Source organism: Oncorhynchus mykiss, chromosome 19 (genome assembly GCF_013265735.2).
Source record: "Oncorhynchus mykiss isolate Arlee chromosome 19, USDA_OmykA_1.1, whole genome shotgun sequence".
NCBI classification, from domain to species: Eukaryota; Metazoa; Chordata; class Actinopteri; order Salmoniformes; family Salmonidae; genus Oncorhynchus; species Oncorhynchus mykiss.
Window position 1 is genome coordinate 50,681,409 of NC_048583.1, and position 12,615 is coordinate 50,694,023.

The following is a 12,615-nucleotide window of genomic DNA, read 5'->3' on the forward strand; positions in this document are numbered from 1 at the left end:
CTCTACCACCTGAGCCCCATGCTCTACCACCTGAGCCCCATACTCTACCACCTGAGCTCCATGCTCTACCACCTGAGCCCCATATTCTACCACCTGAGCTCTATGCTCTACCACCTGAGCCCCATACTCTACCACCTGAGCCCCATGCTCTACCACCTGAGCCCCATGCTCTACCACCTGAGCCCCATACTCCACCACCTGAGCTCCATGCTCTACCACCTGAGCCCCATGCTCTACCACCTGAGCCCCATGCTCTACCACCTGAGCCCCATGCTCTACCACCTGAGCTCCATGCTCTACCACCTGAGCTCCATACTCAATCAACTGAGCTCCACGGGAATGTGTGTTGTAACATGCACCTTTGTTAGTCTGATATAAATCCGTATTATTTAGTTTAATGATTTCTCAATTTGAGCGTCACTATTTCTATATAGCCAACACTTTCTCGTTCTGAACTTCTAACGCGAGTGGGATGGGTGTGACGGGTATCACGACAATGACCACACGAGCAGCTGCTCAAAGATTTGACATCTCTAAGCAGTTATACCTACGACACCACCAAAAGAGCAGCTATGCGGGTGTCCACTATTGCCATTTAATGCTTGATCTGAATGAATCTAGGCCATAGTCTTTGGACAGACTGTCATGTGATCAACAATTTCAGTGGGTAACGCAGGGAGGAAGCACCAGCTTGGTGTGGATACTCTTGTCAGTGTGTGTGTGTGTCCTCGACGATGTCTTTAACACACTTGGCAGCAGCGCTGACCTCAGGAGAGTAACCTTCCCTTTAGAGACGTTAGCAACTTTGTTGTCTGAAAATGGCATTTGATAGCAGTGTGATTTATGAGTGTAATAAAGTCATGTTGCTGCATCTGAATGTGTGAGTTGCCAAGGGCCATACTGTCTGCTACAAGCACTTTTTAAAACTTTGACAATAGTTGTGAATGTGCCTGTGAACGTGCAGCTACTATTGCCCTTGTCAAAATGGCCTCCTTGAGTTGGGGAACAGTCGTAACTGCCAGTTTGGTGTGTCCCTTTTTAAGGGACATAAAAACAAAACTAACAGCTTTATGGCTCGCTGAAATACCACCCCCTTAGGCCTGTGTGTGTGTCTGTGATGTGAATTGGTTGACATGAAGGACCTAATACTTGTTGAATGGCAGGCCTTTGTTTTGCAGCTCCAGTTCTACTGCTTGGTAGAGGGGTTTGGGTGGCCAGTTACTACAATGGGACTCCCCTAGAGGGATCTGTGGATGTGTGTAAACTCAAGGTTCAGACAACGGTGATAAATGTGTGCCTATCTGTCACCTACTACACATGTCTAAACTTCATACAGTTTAGTGTGGTTTTAATATTGGTTTCTCCACAAAAACTCTGTTGTTGACGAGCATTCTGTTTATCTGTTGGTAGATGATGACATTTTCATAAGGCCTTTGTCAGTGTAATGTCTCGATGTACCACCTGTCATAGGAATTGTTACACTGCATTGAGATGAAATAGGTGTGTGTTCTGTAACTATTAACTGCTGTCCTCTCTGACGTCTCCTCTAGTCTACTGATGGAGTAAAACACAATAACCCAGTATATCAGCCTTCTGTCCTCTCTGACGTGTCCTCTAGTCTGTACTGATGGAGTAAAACACAATAACCCAGTATATCAGCCTTCTGTCCTCTCTGACGTCTCCTCTAGTCTGTACTGATGGAGTAAAACACAATAACCCAGTATATCAACCTTCTGTCTTTCCTCAAACACCAACCACAACTCTGACAACTGTGTCATACATAGCACACGTTTTCAAGCCTCACTCCAATCCTTTTGGTTTCCACACATTTAATGTTGATGTTGGGAGAGTGTCTATTGTAAAGGCCAGGATTGAATTAGCTCGTGGATTTTTGGACACCGTGTCATTTAAAGGTAATGAGTCGATAGATGCAGCGTTTACAGTGAATGTGGTCTCCACGAACATTGCTGACAACGCGGCATCGGATGGAATTCCGGCCAAAGTGCGTGCATCTACCACCCACTGGTTTTTAATACCACCAACAAAAGCAGCATATCACACTATTTAAGTTACATCACAATATTTATTTCTCAAATACATTATTAATCGGGAGACATTCAAAAAAAACAAATTCATTACAATATGACAGGTCTTATCGTGAAAAAGTAAAAACGCATTCTAGTACCTAGAATTTTGATGAACTGTTTGTGCCCAGCTCTCTACACAAAGCTGCACAAGAAGAGTCAATTAGTTTTCTTCAACTGGTCACTGTCTATGTTCTAACCAGGCCAGGTGCAGGAGAGGGGCAGAGAGATCTAAACTAGGACACTAGAGTGGCCTGTCTCTCTTCAGCCATGTCACTACACAGATCATCCAACTGTACAGCCAACCATGTGCCATCTCTCTAGTGCAGGGCTTCACAAACTAGGTCCTGGGGTTTGCCCTGGCACTGCACAGCTGATTCAAATAACCAACTCATTGTCAAGCTTTATTTGAATCAGATGTATAGTGCCAGGGCAAAACAAACGAGACGTGCACTCAAGGAGGGGTCCCAGGACCTCTGGAATCCCTGCTCTGGAAGATGTCTCCTCAAACCAACCATTGTCTGGCCCAAGGATTGTCATAGTCGTCTGGGCTAAACTGCTGACTCAAGACGTTGAAGATGGAGATATGTAACACAGTTATAAGACATTATGAACATAGGCCAGACCACATACATAGAAAAAAAATCACTATATATATATATATATATATATATATATATACTTTTTACATTAATAAATTAATACTGCCAGTGTAAAAAAACAAAACGACAACATTATTTACTGTACCAAGAAAACTTGCTGAAAATCTCTACGATACACTATATATACAAAAGTATGCGGACAACTCTTCAAATGAGTGGATTTGGCTATTTCAGCCACACCTGTTGCTGACAGGTGTATAAAATCAAGCAGACATCCATGCAATCTCCATTGACAAACATTGGCAGTAGAATGGCCTTACTGAAGAGCTCAGTGACTTTCAACGTGGCATACGTAACGATGCCACCTTTCTAACAAGTCAGTTCGACAAATTTCTGCCCTGCTGGAGCTGCCCGCGTCAACTATAAGTGCTGTTATTGTGAAATGGAAACGTCTAGGAACATTGATGGCTCAACCGCGAAGTGGTAGGCCACACAAGTTTCAGAATGGGACTGCCGAGTGCTGGAGTGCGTAGATGCCACACAAAAATCGCCTGTCCTCTGTTGCAACATTCACAACCAAGCTGCCTCTGGAAGCAACATCAGCACAAGAACTGTTCGTCAGGAGCTTCATGAAATGGGTTTCCATGGTTGAGCAGCCGCACACAAGCGTAAGATCACCATGCGCAATGTCAAGAGTCAGCTGGAGTGGTGTAAAGCTCGCCACCATTGGACTCTAGAGCAGTGGACATGCGTTCTCTGGAGTGATGAATCATGCCTCCTCATCTGGCTGTCCAACGGACGAATCTGGGTTTGGTGGATGCCAGGAGAACGCTACCTGCCCGAATACCAGTGCAAACTGTGAAGTTTGGTGGAGGAGGAATAATGGTCTGGCGCTGTTTTTCATGGTTCGGGCTAAGCCCCTTAGTTCCAGTGAAGGGAAATCTTAACGCTAGAGCATACAATGACATTCTAGACGATTCTGTGCTTCCAACTTTGTGGCAACAGTTTGGGGAAGGCCCTTTCCTGTTTCAGTATGACAATACAGAAATGGTTTGTCAAGATCAGTGTGGAAGAACATGACTGGCCTGCACATAGCGCTGACCTCAACCCCATCAAACACCTTTGGGATGAATTGGAATGCCAGGCCTCATCAGCTAAGGCCTCACTAATGCTTTTGTGAGGTCGGGCACAGCAAGTCCCCACAGCAATGTTCCAACATCTAGTGAAAAGCCTTCCCAGTAGAGTGGAGGCTGTTATTGCAGCAAAGAGGGGACCAACTCCATATTGATGCCCATGATTTTGGAATGAGATGCTCCGTGAGCAGGTGTCCACATACTTTTGGTCATGTAGTGTAGTTTGAAACACAATGTTAGCTGTGTGGAAGCACCACACAGCACTATGGTTAACCTCAAGAAAAATATTACCACATCAAAACTTCCGTCAACCACTTACCACAACATTGATCAAACAAATACTGTCAGATGATACATTTGTGGATATAGTTCATTCACATAAACAGTTGGCTTTGACACTGATTATAAAAATGGTCTTGTCACAAATACCATTAAAAATGTCATTGATGCTAGGTTTACTAGGCACAGTTACCACACACTTACAGTAGGTTCGCTGTTATGATTAAAATGAAAGAGATGAGAGGCATTGCTTTGAGTTCCACACTTGCTGAAATGTTTAGCTGTTTCTAGGTTATGATAGTTGGCATAAAGTAATAATGACGAGTATAGGAGTTTTAGAAAGCCTGGGGTTCTTTCAGTTCTGAATCCAGGATTCCTAACTTGAGTTCAGGGTTCATGGTTTCAGTTTGAGGTCCATGTTTTGTGTTCATGTTTTGACTGCGTTTGTAAGTTGAGTTCTGGGTTTTCAGTTCAGTTGTAGTGTGTCGAGAGCCCAGGTGTTGGTGGTTGTAGTGTGTGTGTGTGTGTGTGGGGGGGGGGCATCTAGAGGTGTGTGTCTGTGAACATGGTGTGTTCCTTCCTCACAGAGCTGAAGGCTTTGATGGCTTCCACAAAGTCATCATCCTCCACATACTGCAACAGAAACAACAACATGGTTAGGAGATCATATAATGGAACACGATCTGAGATCATCAGTGGGATTTAAGCATTATATTGTAGGACTTTCTACTCCTCCCACCAGTCCAGAGTTGTCCTCTCTCCTCTCCCTTTCCACCTCTCACCAGTCCAGAGTTGTCCTCTCTCCTCTCCCTTTCCACCTCTCACCAGTCCAGAGTTGTCCTCTCTCCTCTCCCTTTCCCACCTCTCACCAGTCCAGAGTTGTCCTCTCTCCTCTCCCTTTCCCACCTCTCACCAGTCCAGAGTTGTCCTCTCTCCTCTCCCTTTCCACCTCTCACCAGTCCAGAGTTGTCCTCTCTCCTCTCTCTTTCCCACCTCTCACCAGTCCACAGTTGTCCTCTCTCCTCTCCCTTTCCACCTCTCACCAGTTCAGAGTTCTGTCCCCTCTCCTACCCCTTTCTACCTCTCACCAGTCCAGAATTGTGTCCCCTCTCCTACCCCTTTCCCACCTCTCACCAGTCCAGAGTTGTGTCCCCTCTCCTACCCCTTTCCCACCTCTCACCAGAGTTGTGTACCCCTCCTTCCCAGTCCAGAGTCGTGTCCCTCCCCTCTCACCAGTCCAGAGTCGTGTCCCTCCCCTCTCACCAGTCCAGAGTCGTGTCCCTCCCCCTCTCACCAGTCCAGAGTCGTGTCCCTCCCCCTCTCACCAGTCCAGAGTCGTGTCCCTCCCCGTCTCACCAGTCCAGAGTCGTGTCCCTCCCCCTCTCACCAGTCCAGAGCCATGTCCTTCCCCCTCTCACCAGCCCAGAGTCTTGTCCTCCCTCCCCCATCAGAGACTTCCTGTCCTGTTCGATCAGCTGACTGACGCTGCGGTGCAGGGAGTTCTGGGAGTAGGCGTGGCTGAGCTGTGATTGGCTGGGCACGCGGAGGACCGACATGGGGCTGAACCGTGAGCCTCCGCCCACAATCTTACTGTCCGTCAGGCCCTGAGGGGGTGATGGGTAACAGGAAGTAGAGGTGGATGAAATGCAATGATATACCGACCGTCATCAACACAATCATCAGCCACATACCAATACAATAGAAGTATCCCACATACTAAAACACATTAACCCACCCACCAGTAGAATAGAAGTATCCCACATACTAAAACATTAACCCACCCACCAGTAGAATAGAAGTATCCCACATACTAAAACATTAACCCACCCACCAGTAGAATAGAAGTATCCCACATACTAAAACATTAACCCACCCACCAGTAGAATAGAAGTATCCCACATACTAAAACATTAACCCACCCACCAGTAGAATATAAGTATCCCACATACTAAAACAGTATGTCACACACCAAGAGAAACACGCCCCACATGTCCACATGAAATGGTCATTGTTAACCATTAATGTGTACATTCTAAACATAAGGACAAGGCCAGGCACAGCTGAATCAAGAATCACCCAAATCATCTCACCCTCCAGGAGAAATCAGTGACACCAGTTGATTGTAAACGTGTTAGTCCGAGACTCAAATCATGCATCCATTTGGGGTTATAGGGTGGTACATGCACACTCTCTCATCCTGCCAAGTGTGTAAGAGTTAGTGGGATGCATGCACACTCCCTTTCCCCCTTAACCAGTCAATAAGGTTGTATACAGTAGGATGCATGCACACTCCCTTTCCCCCTTAACCAGTCAATAAGGTTGTATACAGTAGGGTGCATGCACACACGTGCTCCCCTCCTACCTCATAGTTCATAGTGTAGCTCTTTAGAGTCACGCTGCTGTCCTCTAGACAGTCTGTTACCGTATCAAACTGCTGGGGCAGAGGCAGTGTGTGACACATCAGCTATGTGTGTGAGTTTGCACTGCGTGTCAACTTTAGAGGAGGATACATACATACGGGTTATAACGGTGTTGAGGCACACATGTGTTATCAAAATGTAGAACAGGGATGATCAGCTAGATTCAGCTGCAGGGCAATGTTTTTCTTGAGCGGAAGTCAGGGGGCCGGAACCTAATTACAATTTGCACACTGCAAATTGACCACAAGAAGCCCAAGCAGATATAATATTTGACTAAAACATAATCATTTGTATCTCTATTATGTGTGGGAATAGCTGGAAAAAGATTTCCAAAATTAAAATCACTTGGAGCTGATTTGCTGGTGTTTTTAGTCTTTTATGTCCAACAATAAAAAAACGAATAAATATATATATTTTGGTAACACCTTACTTGACACCTTACTTAACACCTTACTTGGCACCCAGCGTGTTACATGTTATATATAATATGGTCATAACCATGTCACAACAGCTGACAACCTGTCATAACCTGTTATATGGTCATAACACTGTCATTACCCATATATTTAGACCTGCTGTGACATGTGTTATTTTATGGCTGGTTATGACACCTACAAAACCTAGCACACAAGGCAAAACATTCCATTACACCATAGCACACAGTATGTTTGTTATGTATACATTTTTTGAAATTGACCATATTAAATGATCATGTAACTGTGCACACGTTGATGTCAGACATGCACCTATTCCAATGCTCTGTTTCTGATGACTGGGATGAATGCAGGAGCAGATTTCAGGAACATAAATCTGGGTTTTGACACTCTTATGTACGTGTCATAGCCAGCCATAAAATAACGCAATATATGTCACAACAGGTGTAAATATGGGCCATGACAGTGTTATGACCATATTATCCTTCCAGACTCATATTAAACGTCTCCAATCCAAAATTAAATCTAGAATCGGCTTTCTATTCCGCAACAACGCCTCCTTCACTCACGCCGCCAAACATACCCTCGTAAAACTGACTATCCTACCGATCCTTGACTTCGGAGATGTCATTTACAAAAATAGCCTCCAACACTCTACTCAGCAAACTGAATGCAGTATATCACAGTGCCATCCGTTTTGTCACCAAAGTCCCATATACTACCCACCACTGCGACCTGTATGCTCTAGTCGGCTGGCCCTCGCTACATATTCGTCGCCAGACGCTCTGGCTCCAGGTCATCTATAAGTCTTTGCTAGGTAAAGCTCCCCCTTATCTCAGCTCACTGGTCACGATAAGAACACCCACCCGTAGCACGTGCTTCAGCAGGTATATCTCACTGGTCATCCCCAAAACCAACACCCCCTTTGGACGCCTTTCCTTCCAGTTCTCTGCTGCCAATGACTGGAACGAAAATGGCAAAAATCGCTGACGCTGGAGACTTATATTTCCCTCACTAACTTTAAACATCAGCTATCTGAGCAGCAGCTGTACATAGCCCATCTGTAAATAGCCCATCCAGTCTACCTACCTCATCCCCATATTGTTTTTATTTACTTTTCTGCTCTTTTGCACACCAGTATTTCTACTTGCACATCATCATCTGCACATTTATCACTCCAGTGTTAATCTGCTAAATTGTAATTACTTTGCTACTATGGCCTATGTATTGCCTACCTCCTCACGCCATTTGCACACACTGTATATAGACTTTATTTATTTTCTATTGTGTTATTGACTGTACGCTTGTTTATTCCATGTGTAACTCTGTGTTGTTGTCTCTGTCGCATTGCTTTGCTTTATCTTGGCCAGGTCGCAGTTGTAAATGAGAACTTGTTCTCAACTGGCCTACCTGGTTAAATAAAGGTGAAATAAAACAAATAAATGATGACAGGTTATGTCAGCGGTTATGACATATTATGACATGGTTATTATGACATGGTTATTATGACTGTGTCATAACATGGTTATTATGACTGTGTCATAACATGGTTATTATGACATGGTTATTATGACTGTCATAACATGGTTATTATGACTGTGTCATAACATGGTAATTATGACATGGTTATTATGACTGTCATAACATGGTTATTATGACTGTGTCATAACATGGTTATTATGACATGGTTATTATGACTGTGTCATGACATGGTTATTATGACTGTGTCATAACATGGTTATTATGACATATTATAACATGGTTATTATGACATGGTTATTATGACATGGTTATTATGACTGTGTCATAACATGGTTATTATGACTGTGTCATAACATGGTTATTATGACATGGTTATTATGACTGTGCCATAACATGGTTATTATGACATGGTTATTATGACTGTTATTATGACTGTGTCATAACATGGTTATTATGACATGGTTATTATGACTGTGTCATGACATGGTTATTATGACAGTGTCATAACATGGTTATTATGACATGGTTATTATGACTGTGTCATAACATGGTTACTATGACATGGTTATTATGACATGGTTATTATGACTGTGTCATAACATGGTTATTATGACATGGTTATTATGACTGTGTCATAACATGGTTATTATGACTGTGTCATAACATGGTTATTATGACTGTGTCATAACATGGTTATTATGACATGGTTATTATGACTGTGTCATGACATGGTTATTATGACTGTGTCATAACATGGTTATTATGACATGGTTATTATGACTGTGTCATAACATGGTTATTATGACTGTGTCATAACATGGTTATTATGACTGTGTCATAACATGGTTATTATGACATGGTTATTATGACTGTGTCATGACATGGTTATTATGACATATTATGACATGGTTATTATGACTGCGTCATAACATGGTTATTATGACATGGTTATTATGACTCTGTCATGACATGGTTATTATGACTGTGTCATGACATGGTTATTATGACTGTGTCATAACATGGTTATTATGACATGGTTATTATGACTGTGTCATGACATGGTTATTATGACATGGTTATTATGACTGCGTCATAACATGGTTATTATGACATGGTTATTATGACTGTGTCATGACATGGTTATTATGACTGTGTCATAACATGGTTATTATGACATGGTTATTATGACTGTGTCATGACATGGTTATTATGACTGTGTCATGACATGGTTATTATGACTGTGTCATAACATGGTTATTATGACATGGTTATTATGACTGTGTCATAACATGGTTACTATGACGGTGTCATAACATGGTTATTATGACATGGTTATTATGACTGTGTCATGACATGGTTATTATGACTGTGTCATGACATGGTTATTATGACTGTGTCATAACATGGTTATTATGACATGGTTATTATGACTGTGTCATGACATGGTTATTATGACATATTATGACATGGTTATTATGACTGTGTCATAACATGGTTATTATGACATGGTTATTATGACTGTGTCATGACATGGTTATTATGACTGTGTCATGACATGGTTATTATGACTGTGTCATAACATGGTTATTATGACATGGTTATTATGACTGTGTCATGACATGGTTATTATGACATATTATGACATGGTTATTATGACTGTGTCATAACATGGTTATTATGACATGGTTATTATGACTGTGTCATGACATGGTTATTATGACTGTCATGACATGGTTATTATGACTGTGTCATAACATGGTTATTATGACTGTCATGACATGGTTATTATGACTGTGTCATAACATGGTTATTATGACATGGTTATTATGACATGGTTATTATGACTGTCATGACATGGTTATTATGACATATTATGACATGGTTATTATGACACATTATGACGGTTATTATGACATGGTTATTATGACATGGTTATTATGACTGTCATAACATGGTTATTATGACATGGCTATTATGACATGGTTATTATGACATGGTTATTATGACATATTATGACATGGTTATTATGACATGGTTATTATGACATGGTTATTATGACATATTATGACATGGTTATTATGACATGGTTATTATGACTGTGTCATAACATGGTTATTATGACATGGTTATTATGACTGTGTCATAACATGGTTATTATGACATGGTTATTATGACATGGTCATTATGACATGGTTATTATGACTGTGTCATAACATGGTCATTATGACATGGTTATTATGACTGTGTCATAACATGGTTATTATGACATGGTTATTATGACTGTCATAACATGGTTATTATGACTGTGTCATAACATGGTTATTATGACATGGTTATTATGACTGTGTCATAACATGGTTATTATGACATGGTTATTATGACATGGTCATTATGACATGGTTATTATGACTGTGTCATAACATGGTCATTATGACATGGTTATTATGACTGTGTCATAACATGGTTATTATGACATGGTTATTATGACTGTCATAACATGGTTATTATGACATGGTTATTATGACTGTGTCATGACATGGTTATTATGACATGGTTATTATGACTGTGTCATAACATGGTTATTATGACATGGTTATTATGACTGTGTCATAACATGGTTATTATGACTGTGTCATAACATGGTTATTATGACATGGTTATTATGACTCTGTCATGACATGGTTATTATGACTGTGTCATGACTTGGTTATTATGACATGGTTATTATGACATGGTTATTATGACATGGTTATTATGACTGTGTCATAACATGGTTATTATGACATGGTTATTATGACTGTCATAACATGGTTATTATGACATGGTTATTATGACTGTGTAATAACATGGTTATTATGACATGGTTATCATGACATATTATGACATGGTTATTATGACATTATGATGGTTATTATGACGTGGTTATTATGACATGGTTATTATGACTGTGTAATAACATGGTTATTATGACATGGTTATTATGACATGGTTATTATGACATATTATGACATGGTTATTATGACATTTTATGACGGTTATTATGACATGGTTATTATGACTGTGTCATAACATGGTTATTATGACATGGTTATTATGACTGTGGCATGACATGGTTATTATGACATGGTTATTATGACATGGTTATTATGACATACTATGACATGGTTATTATGACATATTATGACGGTTATTATGACATGGTTATTATGACTGTGTCATAACATGGTTATTATGACATGGTTATTATGACATGGTTATTATGACATGGTTATTATGACATATTATGACATGGTTATTATGACATGGTTATTATGACATGGCTATTATGACATGGTTATTATGACATATTATGACATGGTTATTATGACATGGTTATTATGACATGGTTGTTATGACATGGTTATTATGACATGGTTATTATGACTGTGTTATAACATGGTATGACACTGGCTGTCAAGTAAAGTGTTACCCGTTTTTTTTGCTCAGAAAACTTGGAGGGCTAATTCAGATCACCCGCGGGCTGCCTGTTGGGGAACACTGAGAGACTTATACAGACAGAGAGACAGAGACAGGCTTACTGCAACAGTGGAGAGGTCAGTGAGGAGGAGAGTACTGGCGTGATGTTTAGAACACATGTCAGAATACGGCCTCTGAGAGCGAGGAGACAAGAGGAGGGGTAGGAGAGGAGGAAAGAGGAGAACAGAAAGGACAATTAGGAAAGAGAGGGGAAGGAGGAAGAACGGGAAGAAAAAGAGGAAGGCAAGAAGGAAATGGAAAACAGAAAATAATGACAGAATATAAAAAGAAGGAAACTGAAATCGTTTGAAGCAAATGTACAATTAGCTGTCAATGTCTTTACACACATTATTACACATACAGAAAAAGGATTCTGGCATATCAGAACCACAAGAGGGCACCTCTGCTTGTGCATAATAAATGGCATGTCATCGCCCTCTAGTGGGCATGAGGCTGAATTGAAGAGCTCATTTCATAAGACTGCCTGTTCACAAATCTTCAGTATAAGAAAAGTGTATATACTTAATTTAGAACATATGGACAGGTATTAGTAATGACAAGCTAAACCATAACCACATTGCTAATAGTTATTCAATCCTTTAAGGTCTACACAAAGTACCTATGGTTACGGATAGGGGGTGTTTGGAATTGGGTCTCTCTCTCTC

At 41.0% G+C, this 12,615-nt stretch overlaps 1 protein-coding gene across 1 annotated transcript in view; it reads right to left on the reverse strand.

Moving 5' to 3' along the window:
• Window positions 1–3,935: 3,935 nt before the first annotated feature.
• Window positions 3,936–12,615, reverse strand: part of ush2a (Usher syndrome 2A (autosomal recessive, mild)) — a 486,438-nt gene continuing 477,758 nt past the window's right edge. Inside the window, exons 80-82 of the mRNA XM_036955034.1 lie at window positions 6,461–6,529; window positions 5,517–5,702; window positions 3,936–4,731 (exon numbers count right to left, since the gene is read on the reverse strand). Coding sequence (XP_036810929.1) covers window positions 4,642–4,731; window positions 5,517–5,702; window positions 6,461–6,529 — 345 coding nt within the window. The 3' untranslated portion in view covers window positions 3,936–4,641. The remainder of the gene's footprint in view (window positions 4,732–5,516; window positions 5,703–6,460; window positions 6,530–12,615) is intronic.